Source organism: Neolamprologus multifasciatus, chromosome 7 (assembly GCF_963576455.1).
Source record: "Neolamprologus multifasciatus chromosome 7, fNeoMul1.2, whole genome shotgun sequence".
NCBI lineage: Eukaryota > Metazoa > Chordata > Actinopteri > Cichliformes > Cichlidae > Neolamprologus > Neolamprologus multifasciatus.
In genome coordinates this window covers 9,433,462-9,458,911 of record NC_140445.1, presented here as the reverse complement: position 1 = coordinate 9,458,911, position 25,450 = coordinate 9,433,462, and the positions used below count along the sequence as shown (strand labels likewise).

The 25,450-nt window shown below is 40.8% G+C and overlaps 1 protein-coding gene across 1 annotated transcript; it reads right to left on the bottom strand.

Annotated features, from left to right (window-relative positions):
- Nucleotides 1–22,142: 22,142 nt before the first annotated feature.
- LOC146513741 (uncharacterized) lies at nt 22,143–23,981 on the bottom strand. The gene is made up of 2 exons (XM_085168410.1): nt 22,960–23,981; nt 22,143–22,848 (listed from the first exon to the last, which is right to left on the bottom strand). Exons 1-2 carry the CDS (start codon nt 23,769–23,771, stop codon nt 22,143–22,145), a joined length of 1,518 nt encoding a protein of 505 aa, XP_085024536.1. The 5' UTR covers nt 23,772–23,981.
- Nucleotides 23,982–25,450: the final 1,469 nt, after the last annotated feature.

The window sequence follows — 25,450 nt, the reverse complement described above, 5'->3', positions numbered from 1 at the left end:
TTATTTAGTCACATTGGAAAGGGAAAATTGGAGGATCGGGACAATAATGCGGCCAGATTTACTGTTTCCTTAATCAGAACAATAATTTTGATCGGAACTAGACATTTTGAAATGGGTTATTTTCTTTCTTCTCTATTGATCACTGTGTTAAAGGTTGAGTTACTTGTCAGTCTACATTTATGTCAATGGTACTTTTAAAAAATGCAGTTTATTAGTAATTTTGTAGAAAAAGGCTCTGCACCTGTGAAAAAAAATAGGTATCCACACCCCCAAAATCACTGTAGATCAGAGTAGCTAAGCCCTGGTTAACTGCAATTATATAACAGGAGATGAAAAATATTGGAATGATTGAAAGAAACAAAGATTGCTTTAGGGTTTGAAGATTTGACTTTCTTATTGAAAGAGACGAAAACTAATCCATGTGTGACACTGAGAAAAAAAACTAAAAGCTTGAAAGATCTGGAGGTCCAGCTGTTGTTATACAAATGTGCAAACTTGTTTTAATGACATTAGAAAGAAAAATGGGATGTTTAAAAAGGTAATATATAAAATTGATTTTTATATTACTTGAAAAAAATATGTTGATTAGCGCTTCTGTACTTGGAAAACTGCTGGGTCACTAGTAAGCTGAGATTTAATGTGATAAACTGAGGAAAGGTAATATAATCTACACACTCGCTATTATTGTTGTAATCCATACACCAGTTAATATTTAATCAATCATCATTGATAATTTGTGATCTATGCAAGATTTAAGGAATAATATTTATTTGCATTAACAATTAATTTACAAAATCTAAAAGCAAATCTTGTTTTTTTAAGAAAAAAAGACGTTTGTAACTAACTTCAAACTTTTTTGAGCTGTAGAGTAGATTGATGAGCACGCAATAAACTGAACATGTTAGGGAGAGTTTGCCATAAACTCGATTTTAGTAATGTTTTCACAGATGTGTGTTTAATGAATCATTTAAGTTAAATCACCCATGATGCATTAGGAAATGTCTACACACTAATACATGGGTCCATTTTTAGTAACAATCGCTCCTGTGTGGACCGATCACATGGTTATAAACCAGGTAAAAATTGACTTCAAACTTTTGAGCTGTAGTGTAGATCGATTGCAGTGATAGTGTATAGTTATCTATTACAGAGGAATATATAGAAGTATGAGGACAGGGAGACACTGTAAAAAAATTATGAGCTGTCTTGCTGCAGAGAAAGTGGAGTCTGTCATCCTTGAAAAGCTCCCAAGATAGGCAGCTGGCAGGTTGAATGATGCTCTGCCTCTGTGGTCAAGTACAGACATAGGCCTTAAGCAACCATGAGCCACTGATAAGCGTGACAGATTAGGAAACATGTATACAGTTCATTAGTTAGACTCCTATGAGCCACTAATAGGAGAAAATGAGCACGCAATAAAGTGGACTTGTTGGGGAGAGATTGCCATCAGAGTTAAAACACTCCAACTCAATTTTGATGATGGACACAGCTAAAAAAAATTAGCGTTTTGTTGACACTGATGACAAAATCCTGATCAGATACAGACAGACACATGCATACAACACACACTACTGCTCAAAGGTTTGTGGTCAGATTGAAACAGTCGTCTTTTAATTAATAACTTACATTTACTTTAACATAATATTACACAAAGTTTACCAGTAATTTTTTGACAGTTGTGTGTTTAATGAACCATTTAAGTTAAATCACCCATGATGCATTAGGAAATGTCTAAACACTAATACATGGGCCCATTTTTAGTAACCATCACTGCTGTATGGACCGATCACATGGTTATAAACCAGGTGAAAATTGACTTCAAACTTTTGAGCTGTAGTGTAGATTGCAGTGATAGTGTATAGTTATCTATTACAGAAGAATATATAGAAGTATGAGGACAGGGAGACACTGTAAAAAAGTTATGAGCTGTCTTGCTGCAGAGAAAGTGGAGTCTGTCATCCTTGAAAAGCTCCCAAGATAGGCAGCTGGCAGGTTGAATGATGCTCTGCCTCTGTGGTCAAGTACAGACATAGGCCTTAAGCAACCATGAGCCACTGATAAACGTGAGAAATTAGTCCACTTAATGCATGTTTTCTAATTATATACGTACGAGCCACTAATAGGAGAAAATGAGCACGCAATAAAGTGGACTTGTTAGGGAGAGATTGCCATCAGAGTTAAAACACTCCAACTCAATTTTGATGATGGACACAGCTAAAAAAAATTAGCGTTTTGTTGACACTGATGACAAAATCCTGATCAGATACAGACAGACACATGCATACAACACACACTACTGCTCAAAAGATTGTGGTCAGATTCAAATATCCTTGTCTTAATTGTAAAATTATATTTGCTTTAACATAAAATTACACAACGTTTACCAGTAATGTTTTCACAGATGTGTGTTTAATGAATCATTTATGTTAAATCACCCATGATGCATCAGGAAATGTCTACACACTTATACATAGGCCCATTTTTAGTAACAATCGCTCCTGTGTGGACCGATCACATGGTTATAAACCAGGGGAAAATTGACTTCAAACTTTTGAGCTGTAGTGTAGATTGCAGTGATAGTGTATAGTTATCTATTACAGAGGAATATATAGAAGTATGAGGACAGGGAGACACTGTAAAAAAGTTATGAGCTGTCTTGCTGCAGAGAAAGTGGAGTCTGTCATCCTTGAAAAGCTCCCAAGATAGGCAGCTGGCAGGTTGAATGATGCTCTGCCTCTGTGGTCAAGTACAGACATAGGCGTTAAGTAACCATGGGCCACTAATAAGCGTGACAGATTAGGAAACATGCATGAAGTTCATTAGTTAGACTCCTATGAGCCACTAATAGGAGAAAATGAGCACGCAATAAAGTGGGCTTGTTAGGGAGAGATTGCCATCAGAGTTAAAACACTCCAACTCAATTTTGATGATGGACACAGCTAAAAAAATGAGCGTTTTGTTGACACTGATGACAAAATCCTGATCTGATACAGACAGACACATGCATACAACACACACTACTGCTCAAAGGTTTGTGGTCAGATTGAAACAGTCGTCTTTTAATTAATAACTTACATTTACTTTAACATAATATTACATGAAAATTATCAGAAATGTTTTCACAGATGTGTGTTTAATGAACCATTTATGTTAAATCACCCATGATGCATTAGGAAATGTCTAAACACTAATACATGGGCCCATTTTTAGTAACCATCACCGCTGTATGGACCGATCACATGGTTATAAACCAGGTGAAAATTGACTTCAAACTTTTCAGCTGTAGTGTAGATTGCAATGATAGTGTATAGTTATCTATTACAGAAGAATATATAGAAGTATGAGGACAGGGAGACACTGTAAAAAAGTTATGAGCTGTCTTGCTGCAGAGAAAGTGGAGTCTGTCATCCTTGAAAAGCTCCCAAGATAGGCAGCTGGCAGGTTGAATGATGCTCTGCCTCTGTGGTCAAGTACAGACATAGGCCTTAAGTAACCATGAGTCACTGATAAGCGTGACAGATTAGGAAACATGCATACAGTTCATTAGTTAGACTCCTATGAGCCACTAATAGGAGAAAATGAGCACGCAATAAAGTGGACTTGTTAGGGAGAGATTGCCATCAGAGTTAAAACACTCCAACTCAATTTTGATGATGGACACAGCTAAAAAATTTAGCGTTTTGTTGACACTGATGACAAAATCCTGATCAGATACAGACAGACACATGTATACAACACACACTACTGCTCAAAGGTTTGTGGTCAGATTGAAACAGTCGTCTTTTAATTAATAACTTACATTTACTTTAACATAATATTACACAAAGTTTACCAGTAATTTTTTCACAGTTGTGTGTTTAATGAACCATTTAAGTTAAATCACCCATGATGCATTAGGAAATGTCTAAACACTAATACATGGGCCCATTTTTAGTAACCATCACTGCTGTATGGAACGATCACATGGTTATAAACCAGGTGAAAATTGACTTCAAACTTTTGAGCTGTAGTGTAGATTGATTGCAATGATAGTGTATAGTTATCTATTACAGAGGAATATATAGAAGTATGAGGACAGGGAGACACTGTAAAAAAGTTATGAGCTGTCTTGCTGCAGAGAAAGTGGAGTCTGTCATCCTTGAAAAGCTCCCAAGATAGGCAGCTGGCAAGTTGAATGATGCTCTGCCTGTGTGGTCAAGTACAGACATAGGCCTTAAGCAACCATGAGCCACTGATAAGCGTGACAGATTAGGAAACATGCATACAGTTCATTAGTTAGACTCCTATGAGCCACTAATAGGACAAAATGAGCACTCGATAAAGTGGACTTGTTAGGGACAGATTGCCATCAGAGTTAAAACACTCCAAAACAAAAACGGCTTGAGTTGAGCAATTAACCAAAGTGACAAACATTGCTCTAAATAGTACTCCCCTAATCCAAGTAGTCACCCAAACCTGGACGTGGATTTAGAGGCCTGAGGGCCATCTCACACATTTATTCAGAAAAAAACAAGTTTCAATTCAAATTAAACAAATCAAAATCTTGTGGACGTATGCCTTTTACATGTTGGTAAAATGTTCAGGATGAGATGGAGATATAACACTCATGCACCCTGAAAATTATGAAGGTCTAAATATGTATCAAAGGGACTCACTGAACATCAGTGGATTTCTATGGGGCAAACGTACTTAAACCAGCCACTGTGACCATTGAGGCAGAGCAGAATGAATGATACTGATGGGAACTATGAGGGTTTGTAGTTAAATTCCTGCTCTTACAGGATCAGTGAGTGTCTGTTTAAAGATTATTAACATACTTTTACATCATTATGGAACACCAGCAGAGGACAGAACCACCTGCTTTTGTGTTGTCATGGCAATATGAAGTCAAATAAATACAAATATATAAAATGCACATTTGAAGGAGGACAAGAAGACAGGCAACTGGAAGAGCTTTTGAAGCAAGAAAACTTTTCTGGATTACTCTTAATTTAACTTGAAATTTTGGGAATACAAGTCAAGGAGGAAACAAGGAGGCTGGTTGGATTATATCTGAGGACAGGACGCATGAAGGAGAAGCATGAGGAGAAGCATGAGGAGAGAGGAAACAGCAGAGCGATGGTGCAGAGCTAATCGTGGATCAAGTCGAAGAAGCAAGCATCAAAACTGTGAGTAAACATAACACATAAAGACTTAAAAATGACTGTGCTGATTAAGGAAACATTACATTTGGTTAGTTTGGGGTCTGCAGCTTCAGGTTTGTGGGTTCAGTTGGTCTCAAAATTGAGGAAAGACAAAAAATGTTTCTCTTGAAAGGTTGTTGGAGGATTCTTACTGTAAGAAATATCTGGGTGTGCAACTGCTTTCATTTAAAAAAAAAGTTGAATTTTATTTAGTCACATTGGAAAGGGAAAATTGGAGGATCGGGACAATAATGCGGCCAGATTTACTGTTTCCTTAATCAGAACAATAATTTTGATCGGAACTAGACATTTTGAAATGGGTTATTTTCTTTCTTCTCTATTGATCACTGTGTTAAAGGTTGAGTTACTTGTCAGTCTACATTTATGTTAATGGTACTTTTAAAAAATGCAGTTTATTCGTAATTTTGTAGAAAAAGGCTCTGCACCTGTGAAAAAAAATAGGTATCCACACCCCCAAAATCACTGTAGATCAGAGTAGCTAAGCCCTGGTTAACTGCAATTATATAACAGGAGATGAAAAATATTGGAATGATTGAAAGAAACAAAGATTGCTTTAGGGTTTGAAGATTTGACTTTCTTATTGAAAGAGACGAAAACTAATCCATGTGTGACACTGAGAAAAAAAAACTAAAAGCTTGAAAGATCTGGAGGTCCAGCTGTTGTTATACAAATGTGCAAACTTGTTTTAATGACATTAGAAAGAAAAATGGGATGTTTAAAAAGGTAATATATAAAATTGATTTTTATATTACTTGAAAAAAATATGTTGATTAGCGCTTCTGTACTTGGAAAACTGCTGGGTCACTAGTAAGCTGAGATTTAATGTGATAAACTGAGGAAAGGTAACATAATCTACACACTCGCTATTATTGTTGTAATCCATACACCAGTTAATATTTAATCAATCATCATTCATAATTGGTGATCTATGCAAGTTTTAAGGAATAATATTTATTTGCATTAACAATTAATTTACAAAATCTAAAAGCAAATCTTGTTTTTTTAAGAAAAAAAGACGTTTGTAACTAACTTCAAACTTTTTTGAACTGTAGAGTAGATTGATGAGCACGCAATAAACTGAACATGTTAGGGAGAGTTTGCCATAAACTCAATTTTAGTAATGTTTTCACAGATGTGTGTTTAATGAATCATTTAAGTTAAATCACCCATGATGCATTAGGAAATGTCTACACACTAATACATGGGCCCATTTTTAGTAACAATCGCTCCTGTGTGGACCGATCACATGGTTATAAACCAGGTGAAAATTGACTTCAAACTTTTGAGCTGTAGTGTAGATTGCAATGATAGTGTATAGTTATCTATTACAGAGGAATATATAGAAGTATGAGGACAGGGAGACACTGTAAAAAAGTTACGAGATGTCTTGCTGCAGAGAAAGTTGAGTCTGTCATCCTTGAAAAGCTCCCAAGATAGGCAGCTGGCAGGTTGAATGATGCTCTGCCTCTGTGGTCAAGTACAGACATAGGCCTTAAGCAACCATGAGCCACTGATAAGCGTGACAGATTAGTCGACTTAATGCATATTTTCTAATTATATACGTATGAGCCACTAATAGGAGAAAATGAGCACGCAATAAAGTGGACTTGTTAGGGAGAGATTGCCATCAGAGTTAAAACACTCCAACTCAATTTTGATGACAGACACAGCTAAAAAAAAATGAGCGTTTTGTTGACACTGATGACAAAATCCTGATCTGATACAGACAGACACATGCATACAACACACACTACTGCTCAAAAGTTTGTGGTCAGATTCAAATATTCTTGTCTTAATTGTAAAATTATATTTGCTTTAACATAAAATTACACAATGTTTACCAGTAATGTTTTCACAGATGTGTGTTTAATGAATCATTTAAGTTAAATCACCCATGATGCATTAGGAAATGTCTACACACATCAAGGTTCAAGGTTCTTTATTTGTCACATGCATAGTTATACAAGTATAACACACAGTGTAATGTAGCCTTACACGCTCCTCAACATGTGGAAAGATGGGGGGGGGGGGGGGGGGGGGGGGTGTAGAGGAAGAACATTTTATATATATATATACATACATATATATATAGAGTATATACATTGGGTGAATGTGCAGTAGTAGCAGCAAGCAGGTGAATTCTGTACATTAATATGAATAGACATCTGACTATTTTACAGAATAGACAATATAAACATATTTAAAATTAAAGGAATTTGGAATGTACATTGTGCCTGGGTTTAGAGTGTCTGGAACAGAGTCCTGTCTCAGTCAATTATAGATGATGTGAGACGGCGGGTGTGTGTGTTTAGAGCCCGGATGGCTTGGGGATAGAAGCTCCTCTTTAGTCTCTCTGTCCTTGCCCGGATGATGAGGAAACTTCTGCCAGATTGCAGAAGTTGGAACAGTTTGTTGCCAGGATGGGACGGGTCCTTCAGTATCTGCTCTGCTATAGTCCGGCATCTCCTGGTGTAGGTGTCCTGAAGCGGGGGGAGAGCAATCCTGCAGCAGCGTTCTGCTGTATGGATCACTCTCTGGAGAGCTTTTTGGTCCTTCACACAGCTGTTCCCAAACCACGATATCATGTTCTGTGTGAGGATGCTCTCCACAGCGCCTGTATAGAAAATCCTGAGGATCTTTGGAGAGACCCTGAACTTCCTCAGTTGTCGTAGGTGATACAGGCGCTGCCTAGCCTTTTTGGTCTGGACCTGAATGTGGGCAGACCATGTCAGGCCTGAGGAGATGTGGACACCAAGGTACTTGAAGGACTGCACCCTCTCCACTGGAGCTCCATTGATGATAATGGGCTTGTAGTCTCTGTGCTGACTCCTTCTGAAGTCCACCGGCAGCTCCTTGGTCTTGCCGACGTTCAGCTGGAGGTGGTTGTCCTGGCACCATGATGCCAGATTCTTCACTTCGTCCATGTAGGCCGCCTCATCGTTGTTGGAGATGGCACCCAACACCACTGTGTCGTCAGCAAACTTCACAATGGTGTTGGAGCCGTGGGTGGCCACACAGTCTGAAGTGTAGAGGGATTAGAGCAGTGGCAAGAGGACACATCGCTGAGGTGCTCCTGTGTTGATGGTGATGCTGTTAGAGACGCATCTACCCACCCTCACCACCTGAGTTCTGCCAGTGAGGAAGTCCAACACCCATGCACACAGATGGCTGTTAAGTCCCAGATCCCTCAGCTTTGTGAACAGTCTGCAGGGCACTATTGTGTTAAACGCTGAACTGTAATCAACAAACAGCATTCTCACATAGTTACCGTTTCTTGTCAAAGTAGCTGAGGGTGGTGTGCAGGACGTGGGCGATGGCGTCCTCTGTGAATCTGTTGGATCGGTAGGCGAACTGCAGCGGATCTGTGGTGTCTGGGATGGAGGAGGAGATGATGTTCTTCAGCAGCCTCTCAAACACCTTCATTACTACCGAGGTCAGTGCAACTGGCCGTTAATCGTTCAGGGATGAGGGTTTGCTGTTCTTGGGCACAGGGATGATGGTGGATCTTTTGAGGCATGTGGGGACCATAGACTTCTTAAACACTTAAACATGGGCCCATTTTTAGTAACCATCACTGCTGTATGGACCGATCACATGGTTATAAACCAGGTGAAAATTGACTTCAAACTTTTGAGCTGTAGTGTAGATTGCAGTGATAGTGTATAGTTATCTATTACAGAAGAATATATAGAAGTATGAGGACAGGGAGACACTGTAAAAAAGTTATGAGCTGTCTTGCTGCAGAGAAAGTGGAGTCTGTCATCCTTGAAAAGCTCCCAAGATAGGCAGCTGGCAGGTTGAATGATGCTCTGCCTCTGTGGTCAAGTACAGACATAGGCCTTAAGTAACCATGGGCCACTAATAAGCGTGACAGATTAGGAAACATGCATGAAGTTCATTAGTTAGACTCCTATGAGCCACTAATAGGAGAAAATGAGCATGCAATAAAGTGGGCTTGTTAGGAAGAGATTGCCATCAGAGTTAAAACACTCCAACTCAATTTTGATGATGGACACAGCTAAAAAAATTAGCGTTTTGTTGACACTGATGACAAAATCCTGATCAGATACAGACAGACACATGCATACAACACACACTACTGCTCAAAGGTTTGTGGTCAGATTGAAACAGTCGTCTTTTAATTAATAACTTACATTTACTTCAACATAATATTAAAGTAAATGTCCAGTCTTACTTCTTATTTCTAACCGAAACCTGGCAGCGCGATGGCGACTTTTCATCCTTCATCTAACTCTGTCCGAGTGGGTTCTCATTCATCAGCCAGCCTCGGACGTCGGGTCGAGGAGGAGGTGTCGCTGCGGTGTTTGGAAGCCGGTTTTACTGTCGCGCAGTGTTGGTCGGGCATTTTTCATCCTTTGAACTACAGCTAGTTAGAATTGGACATAAAGATCCATTTTACTGCGCTGTAGTGTATCGTCCGCCTGGCCTAAACAGTATGTTTTTAAAGGAGTTCAGTGACTTTTTATCCTCGACTTTGAAGCTGTCCAGACTGGTTATAGTCGGGGATTTTAATATACACGTTGATGATGACTCTGACCTCTTTGCCAGAGGTTTCCTTAGCGTCATGGATTCTTTTCATTTTACTCAGCATGTGTCTGGTCCCACACACACCAAAGGACACACACTGGACCTTGTTTTTACTTTAGGTTTAAACATTGATTTTATTTGTACTGAGGACATTTTTATTTCGGATCATCATTGTATTCTTTTTAATCTGTCTTTTCATTTGTCCCTCTCTCCTATTCGACATGTGGTTAGCTCTCGCATCTTAACTTCCTCTACTGCTGTTAAATTTTCCGATGCTTTTAATTTAGTTTTATCTCCTTATAAAGATGTTCATTTTTTAACAAATCTCTTTAATAATCATTGTCTTTGTATTTTAGACAATGTTTGTCCTGTCAAAACTAGACTAGCTCCGGTTTCAAAGTCGTCTCCCTGGATAAATGACAGCATTCGCTCCTTAAAGCGTTGCTGCCGTAAGGTTGAGCGTTTATGGAGGAAAACGCGTTTGCATGTCCATCTCCTTCATTTAAAGGACCTTTTAGTCTCTTTTAACACTTCAGTTCGAGATGCGAGGGCGGCCTATTTCTCAGACTTAGTGTCTAAGAGCAGAGGTAACCCTAAGGTGCTATTCGACACCATTAGTGATATTGTTGCTCCTGCTCCACATGCTGTCCCAATTATATCAAATGAAGATTGTGAAAAATTTCTTTCTTTCTTCGTTGAAAAAGTCAGTAATGTGAGGAACAATATCTCTCCTTCTGTGTCTCTCTTGTCTGCTCCAACTCAAGCTAGGCCTTTAATTTTAGAAAGATTTTTACCTGTGTCCTTACCTGAGCTGGTCAAGTTAGTTAATTCAATGAAAGCATCCTCCTGCTCTCTTGATATTTTATCTGGATCTTTGTTTAAAAATGTCTTTCAGTCTGTTGGTCCCTGTGTGCTCACAATTATCAATACCTCACTGGTTTCTGGTCAGGTCCCTGTTTATTGTAAGAATGCTGTCATTCACCCACTGTTAAAAAAACCTAAGCTTGATGCTTCTCTTCTTAGTAGCTACAGACTGATTTCAAAATTACCGTTCATTTCTAAGATTTTAGAAAAGGTTGTGGCTAAGCAGCTTATAGCTGTTTTAGATGAATACAGCATTCTGGATAAATTCCAATCTGGCTTTCGTAGAGCTCACTCTACTGAAACTGCACTTTAGAGTCTCCAACGACATTTTGATGAGATGTGATGCAGGAGAATGCTCCGTTCTGTTGATGTTGGACCTGACCTCCGCCTTTGATACTGTGGACCATCATATTCTGCTAGATAGGCTGAGACACTGGGTGGGTATATCAGGGGCTGCTTTGGACTGGTTTGAATCCTATTTGCATGAACGATCCTTTTCTGTGGCTACCTCTAAGTACAGTTCCTCTTCTACTTTTCTTGCTTATTGTGTGCCACAAGGTTCAGTTTTGGGGCCTTTATTGTTCTTACTGTATTTACTTCCTCTTCAACACTTATTGAGCACTTTTAAGGACATTTCATATCACTGCTATGCAGATGATATTCAGTTATATATCTCCTTTAAGCCCCATGATGTTTCCAAGCTACAGATTTTGCATAAGTGCATAGACTCCATTAGATGTTGGATGGCTGGAAACTTTCTTCAACTAAATGAGGAGAAGACTGAAGTTCTTGTTTGTGCTCCTAAAAATGTTGTACCTAGTGTTATGGAAAACTTGGGTCCACTTGCTACATTTGCAAAACCGTCTATCAGGAGCCTTGGTGTTAGTATTGACTCAGCTCTGACTTTGGACGCCCATGTAAAGTCTTTGGTTCGCTCCTGTTTTTATCACTTGAGAAACATTGCTAAGCTGAGTCCCATTGTATCGCGCTCCGAATTAGAAATTGTTATTCATGCATTTGTTTCATCTCGTCTGGACTATTGTAACTCTTTGTTTACTTGTTTATGTAAAGCCTCTTTGGAGCGTCTGCAAGTCGTTCAGAACGCTGCTGCAAAGCTTCTGACCAAGTCCTCCAAGTTTTCCCATGTCACACCCCTGCTGACTCAGCTGCACTGGCTCCCCGTTAAATTCAGAATCCAGTTTAAGGTTTTGACCTTGACTTTCAGGGCTCTGCATGGACAAGCACCAACATATATAAGTGAACTTTTACATGCATACATTCCCAGCAGGTCCCTGAGGTCATGTGACCAGGGCTTGCTTGCTGTCCAACACACGAGGCTGAAAACAAAAGGCGACAAAGCTTTTGGAACTGTGGCCCCCAGACTGTGGAACTCTCTCCCTTTGAGCCTGAGATCTGTGGACTCAGTGGTCGCTTATAAAAAACAGCTAAAAACTCATCTTTTTAAACTTGCTTTTGGTTGATTTTCATTTTTAGGTTTTAGCTTCTGTGAAGCACTTTGTGATTTTTATCTTGAAAGGTGCTATATAAATAAAGTTTTACTTACTTACTTACATGAAAATTATCAGAAATGTTTTCACAGATGTGTGTTTAATGAATCATTTATGTTAAATCACCCATGATGCATTAGGAAATGTCTACAGACTTATACGTGCGCCAAATTTTAGTAACAATCGCTCCTGTGTGGACCGATCACATGGTTATAAACCAGGTGAAAATTGACTTCAAACTTTTGAGCTGTAGTGTAGATTGATTGCAATGATAGTGTATAGTTATCTATTACAGAGGAATATATAGAAGTATGGGGACAGGGAGACACTGTAAAAAAGTTATGAGCTGTCTTGCTGCAGAGAAAGTGGAGTCTGTCATCCTTGAAAAGCTCCCAAGATAGGCAGCTGGCAGGTTGAATGATGCTCTGCCTCTGTGGTCAAGTACAGACATAGGCCTTAAGCAACCATGAGCCACTGATAAGCATGACAGATTAGGAAACATGCATACAGTTCATTAGTTCGACTCCTATGAGCCACTAATAGGAGAAAATGAGCACGCAATAAAGTGGACTTGTTAGGGAGAGATTGCCATCAGAGTTAAAACACTCCAACTCAATTTTGATGACAGACACAGCTAAAAAAATGAGCGTTTTGTTGACACTGATGACAAAATCATGATCAGATACAGACAGACACATGCATACAACACACACTACTGCTCAAAATTTTGTGGTCAGATTCAAATATACTTGTCTTAATTGTAAAATTATATTTGCTTTAACATAAAATTACACAACGTTTACCAGTAATGTTTTCACAGATGTGTGTTTAATGAATCATTTATGTTAAATCACCCATGATGCATTAGGAAATGTCTACACACTTATACATAGGCCCATTTTTAGTAACAATCGCTCCTGTGTGGACCGATCACATGGTTATAAACCAGGTGAAAATTGACTTAAAACTTTTGAGCTGTAGTGTAGATTGCAATGATAGTGTATAGTTATCTATTACAGAGGAATATATAGAAGTATGAGGACAGGGAGACACTGTAAAAAAGTTATGAGCTGTCTTGGTGCAGAGAATGTGGAGTCTGTTATCCTTGAAAAGCTCCCAAGATAGGCAGCTGGCAGGTTGAATGATGCTCTGCCTCTGTGGTCAAGTACAGACATAGGCCTTAAGTAACCATGAGCCACTGATAAGCGTGACAGATTAGGAAACATGCATACAGTTCATTAGTTAGACTCCTATGAGCCACTAATAGGAGAAAATGAGCACGCAATAAAGTGGACTTGTTAGGGAGAGATTGCCATCAGAGTTAAAACACTCCAACTCAATTTTGATGATGGACACAGCTAAAAAATTTAGCATTTTCTTGACACTGATGACAAAATCCTGATCAGATACAGACAGACACATGCATACAACACACACTACTGCTCAAAGGTTTGTGGTCAGATTGAAACAGTCGTCTTTTAATTAATAACTTACATTTACTTTAACATAATATTACACAAAGTTTACCAGTAATTTTTTGACAGTTGTGTGTTTAATGAACCATTTAAGTTAAATCACCCATGATGCATTAGGAAATGTCTAAACACTAATACATGGGTCCATTTTTAGTAACCATCACTGCTGTATGGACCGATCACATGGTTATAAACCAGGTGAAAATTGACTTCAAACTTTTGAGCTGTAGTGTAGATTGCAGTGATAGTGTATAGTTATCTATTACAGAAGAATATATAGAAGTATGAGGACAGGGAGACACTGTAAAAAAGTTATGAGCTGTCTTGCTGCAGAGAAAGTGGAGTCTGTCATCCTTGAAAAGCTCCCAAGATAGGCAGCTGGCAGGTTGAATGATGCTCTGCCTCTGTGGTCAAGTAGGGAAGACCGGGGGTAGTTGTAACATTTTTGACATTTCTGTCTGTAAATTGGAGCTCTTTTAAGGTTGTGGATTCAAAATGTAATGCAAAGTATTTACATGTCTCGGCTATTAAATAGTGCAGCTATTTTCTCTGCAGCACAATTACCCATTGTATGGTATGGTCTCAAACACAAAGAGTGAAATGTTACAATTAACCCCATAGTCTGGGTTAGTTGTAACATATCCTGGGGTGAAATGTAACACAATGAAAAAGGGGTACTAACAAAACATTACCATGTAATCTTTGTTTATTCAACACATGAATGCACTTAGAGCCATTTATGTAGCTATGTGTGTGTGTGTGACAGAATGCAGAAATCTAGCTTTTGAACATATGTCAACCCCCCAAAAAAGACAAATTATGGAATTTTCTGCAACTGAATATTTCATTAATTTTGGTTGGTCTTCCTTGAGTTTGGCCTCATTGGCTCAGTGGGCATTATAACCTACAACTCTTGCACCAACTTTTGAACATAACAATGAAGCTGAAAAAATGTAGTTGTTCACCAGCATCGCAATTCCATTACTTTTTTTCATGGCTTACCTTGGTGTGGTTTGCAAAGTGCTTCAGAAAGCTGAGGAAATCTGTTTCTTGCACCCATCCTGATTTATTTCCATTACCAATACTTCCTACTAGTCCATCTCTGACACAGTGGTCTGCATAATGTATGTGTGGGAACACAAACAGTGGAGGAATTGTGTTGCCAATGGCATTAACCGCATATACAAAAGCGACCAGTGAACCTATCTCTGCTGATGTCGTTGCCCCAACTTGTTTAATATAAGTTAAAGTAATAGTGTGGTAAGTAGTAACATCTGCATTATTGTTACAACTGACCCAGACTCCTATAGCCATGAACTAGCTAACATTACAGCCAACGGCTAAAACATTAGCACTAAAGACCTACACAGAATATATCCCCATAGACATACAAATAACATAATTTAAGTTTGATGAGTTTAACTGCAAAGCAGATAATGCTATTAGAAATTAAAATAAAGTAGAAAAACTTACTTTTTGGCATACAAATTACTTTTTTTCATGTTAAATTGTCTGTGTTTGACAAAATGTGCTGATTTTTCACATGTGATAGCAGAACTGAATTGAGCATGCACAGGATGAGTCACATCATTTGAAACTTAGCCCTGATTGGAGAAATTGGAAGTGTTACAACTGACCCATGTTACAACTATCCCCGGTCTCCCCTACAGACATAGGCCTTAAGCAACCATGAGCCACTGATAAGTGTGAGAAATTAGTCCACTTAATGCATGTTTTCTAATTATATACATATGAGCCACTAATAGGAGAAAATGAGCACGCAATAAAGTGGACTTGTTAGGGAGAGTTTGCCATCAGAGTTAAAACACTCCAACTCATTTTTGATGACAGACACAGCTAAAAAAAATTAGCGTTTTGTTGACACTGATGACAAAATCCTGATCCGACACAGACAGACACATGCATACAACACACACTACTGCTCAAAAGTTTGTGGTCAGACTGAATCAGTCGTCTTTTAATTAATAACTTACATTTACTTTAACATAATATTACATGAAAATTATCAGAAATGTTTTCACAGTTGTGTGTTTAATGAATCATTTACGTTAAATCACCCATGATGCATTAGGAAATGTCTACACACTTATACATGGGCCCATTTTTAGAAAAAATCGCTCCTGTGTGAACCGATCACATGGTTATAAACCAGGTGAAAATTGACTTCAAACTTTTGAGCTGTAGTGTAGATTGATTGCAATGATAGTGTATAGTTATCTATTACAGAAGAATATATAGAAGTATGGGGACAGGGAGACACTGTAAAAAAGTTATGAGCTGTCTTGCTGCAGAGAAAGTGGAGTCTGTCATCCTTGAAAAGCTCCCAAGATAGGCAGCTGGCAGGTTGAATGATGCTCTGCCTCTGTGGTCAAGTACAGACATAGGCCTTAAGCAACCATGAGCCACTGATAAGCGTGACAGATTAGGAAACATGCATACAGTTCATTAGTTAGACTCCTATGAGCCACTAATAGGACAAAATGAGCACTCGATAAAGTGGACTTGTTAGGGAGAGATTGCCATCAGAGTGAAAACACTCCAAAAAAAAAAAAACGGCTTGAGTTGAGCAATTAACCAAAGTGACAAACATTGCTCTAAATAGTACTCCCCTAATCCAAGTAGTCACCCAAACCTGGACGTGGATTTAGAGGCCTGAGGGCCATCTCACACATTTATTCAGAAAAAACAAGTTTCAATTCAAATTAAACAAATCAAAATCTTGTGGACGTATGCCTTTTACATGTTGGTAAAATGTTTAGGATGAGATGGAGATATAACACTCATGCACCCTGAAAATTATGAAGGTCTAAATATGTATCAAAGGGACTCACTGAACATCAGTGGATTTCTATTGGGCAAACATACTTAAAACCAGCCACTGTGACCATTGAGGCAGAGCAGAATGAATGATACTGATGGGAACTATGGAGGGTTTGTAGTTAAATTCCTGCTCTTACAGGATCAGTGAGTGTCTGTTTAAAGATTATTAACATACTTTTTTCCCCCCAACAATATCTTTATTATTTTTTACATTTTAATGACTTACAAACAGTCCAACATTCTAAATACTACATGAACATACACTCCTCTCAGACAGCAAAAAGAAAACAAAAAAGTTGTCAGATTTATCACTCCATTAAAGGCCTAAATTTGTCATTATCCCAAATCAAATGTCATTGCCCTCAGTCCTTGTCCTCCTCAGATCTACAAAATTCACAAATGGTCTCCACACCTTCTCAAAAACATCCAATTTCCTTTTCAGTATACATGTTATTCGCTCCAATGGCAAAGATACTCTGTTCCCTTGTTTTTTCCATTTTAGTGCAATTAATCTTTTTGCTTGTAACAAACCCATATCAATAAACATTCTGTCACTTTTTGTGTACCTCATGTTTTCTGGGTACAATCCCAGAATAAGGAAGCCAGGATCCAAAACAACCTCCTTGGATAATATTTGTGTCATAGTTTGTGTTACTGCAACCCAAAAGGAGCCAATCTTCCTGCAATCCCAAATACAATGCCAAAAGTTACCCTTATCTTCATTACATTTATTACAAGTGTCTGGAATATTAGAGTTGTACTTATTTAATTTTTCTGGAGTAACATATATTCGCATTAACCATTTGTATTGCAACAACCTTAGTCTAGAATTAATAGTTTGTTTATGAGCTTTTGCGCAAACCAATTCCCATTGTTCCATGGATATGTCCTTCTTTAAATCATTTTTCCAGGCGTTCAACCTTCCCAACGAATTGTCAGATGTTTTGGACCTAATCAATTTATATATTTCTGATATTGCCCCTTTTTTTGAACTGCTTTTGCTAATTGTGTCTTCCAATTCTGATTTTGGTGGTTTGGTGCAGGTATTATTTTGATTTGCTCGAATGTAACTTCTAATTTGGAGATATTTGAAAAATTGCTTTCTATCTATATAATATTTATTTCTAAGCATATCAAAGGACATCATATCTTGAGAATCTGTTGCATACAAATCTTGGATTTTTTGGAGTTCTTTAATTGACCATTGTCTAAAAACTTCATCCTCTCTTCCTGGTCTGAAATCCTGGTTTCCCCACATCGGTGTAAACTGTGACAATACAACAGGTTCCTTCATATATCTTTTTACATCATACAACACTTTGACCATGTTCTTTACCATTGGATTTTTCGCCTTTTTAATCAAGTTTATTGCTGTGTCTGAGAAAAAATATAAAGGTAAAGGTGGATGCAAATTAATACTTTCCATCTCTGACCACTGCAGGGCGTTATTTAAGTCAAAATAGTATCTTATAGACCTGATTTGACATGCCCAGTAATACCACTCAATATTTGGACAGATGACACCACCCTCGTTGTATGGTAGATGCAACAATGATAATCTTATCCTTGGTCTCCCATTTTTCCATAAAAAACCGAGAACAAGCTTTTTGATCCTGCTAAACCAATCAACAGGAGGCGGCAGGGGGATGTTCTGATATGCATAAAGCACCTTTGGCAGTATACTCATTTTGTATATATTAATCCGACCAATTAAAGAAACTGGTAGAGATATGCATCTGTCCACTATCTCTGTTATTTCTTTAGAAAGTCTTTCATAGTTATTTTCCACGATCTCACTTCATTTGGGCGAAATCATTATTCCTAAGTACATAAAGTCCTTTACTGTCTTAAAATGAGATGTTACTATAGGTGGGTTTTTCCTTTCTTCTTCATTTAGTAATAAAATGGATGATTTAGATTTGTTAATGACATACCCTGATATTTGACCAAACTCCCCTATCAATCTAAGCAGAGCAGGTATAGATTCTGTTATTTTAGAGAGATATACTATTATATCGTCTGCGTACAACGAAATCCTATGTTCTACTTCATTTACCATAGTTCCTGTCAATGATAAACTCGAACGTGCGGCTATAGCAAAGGGTTCCATAGCTAATATAAACAACAGTGGGCTTATCGGTGAGCCTTGCGGACAGCCCCGTTTCACCCTTATTGGTTTAGAGATATTTTTGTTTGTCAAGATTTCAGCAGTTGGATTTGAGTGTAATAATTGTATCCATCTTCGAAACACATCTCCATAACCAAATCTAGTCAGAACATCAAAAAGATAAGGCCACTCGACCCTATCGAATGCTTTTTCAGCATCCAGTGAGAGTAAGGCCCTCTCTGAAGAATCGTTTAGTCCGTCTATAATGTTAAAGACTCTTCTTACATTATGTAGACCTTGGCGCCCCAATATAAAACCGTTTTGATCTCTATGAATTACTGAGGGGAGAGTATCTTGCAGATGTGTTGCTAATATTTTACCCAACACCTTAAAATCAGAATTAAGTAAGCTTATCGGCCTCAAATTTGCACATTCATTACTCGGTTTTCCTGGTTTAGGTAACAAAATGATTAGTGAACCTGTTACTGATTTAAGAAGACTTCCTTTGCTTAATGATTCCCGATACATTTCCAATAGTGGTTTCATTAATTTACTTTTAAATTTTTTAGAAAAATCAATTGGGAATCCATCTGGTCCAGCTTTTTTACCTGATCTCATGTTGTTAATTGCCCTGCTTATTTCCTCTTCGGTGATTTATGCATCTAATTGTTGTTTTGCGTTATCAGCAATAGTAGGAATATTAATTTTATCCAGAAACGCATTTCTGGAGTTTTGATCTGATCTATCCTGGGATTCATAAAGTTTTTCATAATAGTTTCTAAACTCCTTGTTTATTTCAATCAGATCCATTATCATTTCCCCTTTGCTGTTCTTAATCGACGTTATATTTTTCTGCACTTCAAATTGTTTAATTTGCCATGCCAATATTTTTCCAGGTTTCTCTCCTTGTTCATAAAAAGACTGATTTAATCTCAAAATGTCCGAAGCTGCTCTATCTGCCGATTCTTTATTATATTGTGCTTTTAGTATTAGCAAGTCTTTCTGTATTAATAGGTCTCTACTTTTGAACACTAGTTTCTCTAGTTTTTTAATTTCCTTTTCCATTTGCTGTCTTGTTTTGCATTTTTCTTTAGATTTCGATGAAGTATATGCTATCATAACTCCCCTTAAACATGCCTTAAATGCCTCCCACCTAATACTAGCTGATGTTTGTGAGCTATTTATAGTAAAATATTCATCTATTTCTTTTCCTACAAAAGTGAGGAATCCTTCATCATTCAGCCATTTCTGGTGTAAGCACCATCTATGTTCCATTATTAAGTTGTATTATTTTATTATCAGTAAATAATAAAATAATACAAAAAAAAATCATTTGTTGTGTTTCAATGCATATTCACAAAAAAGTACATTTTTATGATATTGCAGGGAGCATGATCCGATATTAATATACTGTCATATGAACATGTCTTTATGTTTGATAGGAGGCTCGCTGATACTAAGAAATAGTCTATTCTGGAATATGTATTAAATGTTTTTGAATGGCAAGAAAAAAGTATATCATCAGGTTTTAACTGTCTCCAGATGTCAATCAAATGTAGTTCCTTCATGAAGTTAAGAATTGACTTTCGGCTTTTGTTATGGGCCTGATTAACATACTTTTACATCATTATGGAACACCAGCAGAGGACAGAACCACCTGCTTTTGTGTTGTCATGGCAATATGAAGTCAAATAAATACAAATATATAAAATGCACATTTGAAGGAGGACAAGAAGACAGGCAACTGGAAGAGCTTTTGAAGCAGAAAACTTTTCTGGATTACTCTTAATTTAACAGGAAATTTTGGGAATACAAGTCAAGGAGGAAACAAGGAGGCTGGTTGGATTATATCTGAGGACAGGACGCATGAAGGAGAAGCATGAGGAGAGAGGAAACAGCAGAGCGATGGTGCAGAGCTAATCGTGGATCAAGTCGAAGAAGCAAGCATCAAAACTGAGTAAACATAACACATAAAGACTTAAAAATGACTGTGCTGATTAAGGAAACATTAAATTTGGTTAGTTTGGGGTCTGCAGCTTCAGGTTTGTGGGTTCAGTTGGTCTCAAAATTGAGGAAAGACAAAAAATGTTTCTTTTGACTTTCTTATTGAAAGAGACGAAAACTAATCCATGTGTGACACTGAGAAAAAAAAACTAAAAGCTTGAAAGATCTGGAGATCTAACTGTTGTTATACAAATGTGCAAACTTGTTTTAATGACATTAGAAAGAAAAATGGGATGTTTAAAAAGGTAATATATAAAACTAATTTTTATATTACTAGAAAAAAATATTTTGATTAGCGCTTCTGTACTTGGAAAACTGCTGGGTCACTAGTAAGCTGAGATTGTTATGTAATGGCTGCGTGCAGGCAGGAGAAGGACCCAAAGTGCAGACTCCGGAGACAAAACTTAAACTCAAAACCACTTTAATCTTAAACTCAAATATAACATAACTGGAAATATCAAAATAAACTTACACCGGCGGACTGGAAAAAACACACAGCTATATAAACGGTAGATCGCGACAATGACAAACTGAAACACAGGGCTTAAATACATAGAGGGAGCAATCAGGGAATGGACAACAGGAGGGAAACACAGCTGGGGCAAATCAGAACTGACGAGACAAGGAAGCGTAAACTGAACACACTGAGATAAGACAGAGACCTTCAAAGTAAAACAGGAAACACATAACACAGACTGAACAAAAGACACAGACTCACATGCAGGCACTACAACAGAGGGAACAGAGATGTGGGACCAGGGCAGACACAGACACCGACTGGACACGGGGATATAGCAGACAGGGGAGACAGCAACCAAGGATTACACAGAAACAAACCATAAGACATGACTCTAACGAAAACCCAAAGACTAGAAATTATAAATAATATAATAAACTCAAAAACCCTGGTTCAACGACCCAGGCATCCTAACAGTATCCCCCCCTAAAGGGCTGGCTCCCAGACAGCCCAACCCGAAACACCAAAACAAAAAAACAACCCAACCAGGGCGGGCGGCGGGGGAACAGGACGGAGGGACCGAAACGAAACAAACACACGGAGCCAGTGACAAAAAATACAGGGAGCAAAAGCCCAAAAGAAAACAGACAAAAAGCCCATGAAAGGCGCAGAGGCCCAGGCAACAGTCTCAAAAAAGTTCAGGAGGCCAGCCCGGAGGCTGACGGCACAACAGTCCAAACCCGGGTAGTTCAGGGGGGCGGCCCGGAGGCAGGCGGCCCAAGAGCCAAGAGGACAGTTCAGGGGGCCGGCCGGGCGGGAGGCACCGGCGGCGACCGAGCAGGTCAGGAGGCCGGCCGGGCGGGAGGCACCGGCGGCGACGTAGTTCAGGGGGCCGTCCATGACGGCAATGATGTCCAGTCATCGGCCCGGAAAGCGGTCGAACAGGACGTGCAGGCCGGACAGGACGTGCAGGACGAGCAGGCCGGACAGGACGTGCAGGACGAGCAGGCCGGACAGGACGAGCAGGCCGTGCAAGCCGGACAGGTCGTGCAGGCCGGACAGGTCGTGCAGGACGTGCACGCCGAGCAGGCCGGACAGGCCCAGACGGCATGGGGACCTCAGGCGCAGACGAAGCTAGACAGAGCGAGGCAGGACCAGGCGACGGCGAGGGCGAAGACTCGGAGGCTGGACCAGGCGACGGCGAGGGCGAAGACTCGGAGGCTGGACCAGGCGACGGCGAGGGCGAAGACTCGGAGGCTGGACCAGGCGACGGCGAAGGCGAAGACTCGGAGGCTGGACCAGGCGAGGGCGAAGACTCGGAGGCTGGACCAGGCGAGGGCGAAGACTCGGAGGCTGGACCAGGCGAGGGCGAAGACTCGGAGGCTGGACCAGGCGAGGGCGAAGACTCGGAGGCTGGACCAGGCGAGGGCGGCGCTGCAGGGAACGGCGTGGGAGCCGCAGGTGGTGGCGCTGCAGGCGACGCAGGTCGCTGGATGGGCCCCTCGGACCCTCCAGCGGGAACAGGAGGCTGGACGGGCCCCTCAGACCCTCCAGCGGGAACAGGCGGCTGAAGCGGTCCCTCGGACCCTCCAGCGGAGGCAGGTCGCTGGACGGGCCCCTCGGACCCTCCAGCGGGAACAGGAGGCTGGACGGGCCCCTCGGACCCTCCAGCGGGAACAGGAGGCTGGACGGGCCCCTCGGACCTTCCAGCGGGAACAGGCGGCTGGACGGGCCCCTCGGACCCTCCAGCGGGAACAGGCGGCTGGACGGGCCCCTCGGACCCTCCAGCGGAGGCAGGTCGCTGGACGGGCCCCTCGGACCCTCCAGCGGGAACAGGAGGCTGGACGGGCCCTTCGGACCCTCCAGCGGGAACAGGCGGCAGAAGCGGTCCCTCGGACCCTCCAGCGGGAACAGGCGGCAGAAGCGGTCCCTCGGACCCTCCAGCGGAGGCAGGCGGCTGGACTGGCCCCTCGGACCCTCCAGCAGAGGCAGGCGGCTGGACTGGCCCCTCGGACCCTCCAGCGGGAACAGGCGGCTGAAGCGGTCCCTCGGACCCTCTAGCGGGAACAGGCGGCTGAAGCGGTCCCTCGGACCCTCCAGCGGAGGCAGGAGGCTGGACGGGCCCCTCGGACCCTCCAGCGGGAACAGGCGGCTGAAGCGGTCCCTCGGACCCTCCAGCGGAGACAGAAAGCTGAACGGGCCACTCAGCCCCTCCAGTGGAGACTGAAGACGGCTGGAGCGGTTCTCCAGAACCCCCAGCGGGACCAACAGATGAAGGCCAGATGGGCCCCTCGGACCCTCCAGCAGGACCAGGTTGCAGAACAGATGAAGTGGGTGTGATGTCAGAATGTCCAGAGTCAGAATGCTCAAATGGAGCATACAATAAACAGTCACCGTCTCCCCCGAGAGGAGTTTGCTCAACCGTCCTGGAGTGGCGGCGGCCTGAACGCCGTTTCCTTCGGGATGAGGAAACAGGAACCGGTGGAGAAAAGGAGACCTCCTCCTCATCCTCTGACCACATAGCCGCCAGGAAAAAGGCAGGCGAACGAGGACCCGGCTGGTGTGGGGAGGGAGAGGAAGTCCGTGGCAGTGTTGAGACAGGTGGAGAGTGTGTGTTGTCCTGGGGCAGCGGTTGGGAAGATGTAGTGAGTGAGAGAGCAAGCTCACCAGCCTTGACTTGCTCTCTCCAGGCAGTAATGGTGCCATCCAACTTAGTGTCCTTAGCAAACTGAGAGAGCTGAGGGTTATGACGAATGATGGCATCTACTGCACTTAGCCCAACTGCCATAGTCCGTAAATCCTGTGACTGGGCAATGCGGTCGAGCAGACTCACCATCCGCATCATCTCGCCGTTAAACTCCGAGGAAAAAGAGTCTGCGGGGTCCATGTTCTGGTCGCGATCTTCTGTTATGTAATGGCTGCGTGCAGGCAGGAGAAGGACCCAAAGTGCAGACTCGGGAGACAAAACTTAAACTCAAAACCACTTTAATCTTAAACTCAAATATAACATAACTGGAAATATCAAAATAAACTTACACCGGCGGACTGGAAAAAACACACAGCTATATAAACGGTAGATCGCGACAATGACAAACTGAAACACAGGGCTTAAATACATAGAGGGAGCAATCAGGGAATGGACAACAGGAGGGAAACACAGCTGGGGCAAATCAGAACTGACGAGACAAGGAAGCGTAAACTGAACACACTGAGATAAGACAGAGACCTTCAAAGTAAAACAGGAAACACATAACACAGACTGAACAAAAGACACAGACTCACATGCAGGCACTACAACAGAGGGAACAGAGATGTGGGACCAGGGCAGACACAGACACCGACTGGACACGGGGATATAGCAGACAGGGGAGACAGCAACCAAGGATTACACAGAAACAAACCATAAGACATGACTCTAACGAAAACCCAAAGACTAGAAATTATAAATAATATAATAAACTCAAAAACCCTGGTTCAACGACCCAGGCATCCTAACAGAGATTTAATGTGATAAACTGAGGAAAGGTAATATAATCTACACACTCGCTATTATTGTTGTAATCCATACACCAGTTAATATTTAATCAATCATCATTCATAATTGGTGATCTATGCAAGTTTTAAGGAATAATATTTATTTGCATTCCCAATTAATTTACAAAATCTAAAAGCAAATCTTGTTTTTTTAAGAAAAAAAGACGTTTCTAACTGACTTCAAACTTTTTTGAGCTGTAGAGTAGATTGATGAGCACACAATAAACTAAAATAAAACTCAATTTTAGTAATGTTTTCACAGATGTGTGTTTAATGAATCATTTATGTTAAATCACCCATGATGCATTAGGAAATGTCTACACACTTAAATGTAGCCGCTAAACTGGTGGACCTAAATCTTAACCACCACGTCCGTATATATACAAGCGGAAAAGGGAGTGAGTGGGTCAGCGCTCGGAGAACAGAAACTAAGCCAGCTTTAAACACACCATTTATTTTTAGGATAAAACACAGTCAGAACCCCCAAATACAGGCTAAAATCCCCGCTACACAATAAAAATAATGTTCGCAACCCGCTAAAAGCCCTGCCGGCAGGAATAACTATACACTAAAAACCAAAACTAAATAAATGGTTTTTTGTATGATAAAAACTTCCCCCCCAGAGTCCTATATTCCCTCTTGTCCAGCCACACACATGCGGGCAAATGTTCCTTAGCTGGAGAAGAGACAGGAGAGGAACTCCTCTTCCGGGATGGTAAAACTCGCCAGCAGCAGACCAGGGAGGAGGCTCCTATCTCCGCCTGACTGTACGCGGCCGCGCAGTCCAGCCACTCTCCGCACCTGCACACGGCCTCCCTCACAGCCCCGCCCTGAAACAACAGACACGGGCCAGCAACGTTGTCGGCGCAGCCGCTGTTATCCTCCCCCGGCAAAGCTACGCCTAGCGC

Bases quoted from the DNA above. Each gene is read 5' to 3' on its own strand.
- LOC146513741 (XM_085168410.1), bottom strand. From the start codon at position 23,771: ATGCCATCATTCGTCATAACCCTCAGCTCTCTCAGTTTGCTAAGGACA. The intron at 22,849-22,959 runs GCCTCCGCTGGA...GGGCCCGTCCAG, and splicing joins AGGGGCCAGTCCAGCCGCCT to CCTCCTGTTCCCGCTGGAGG.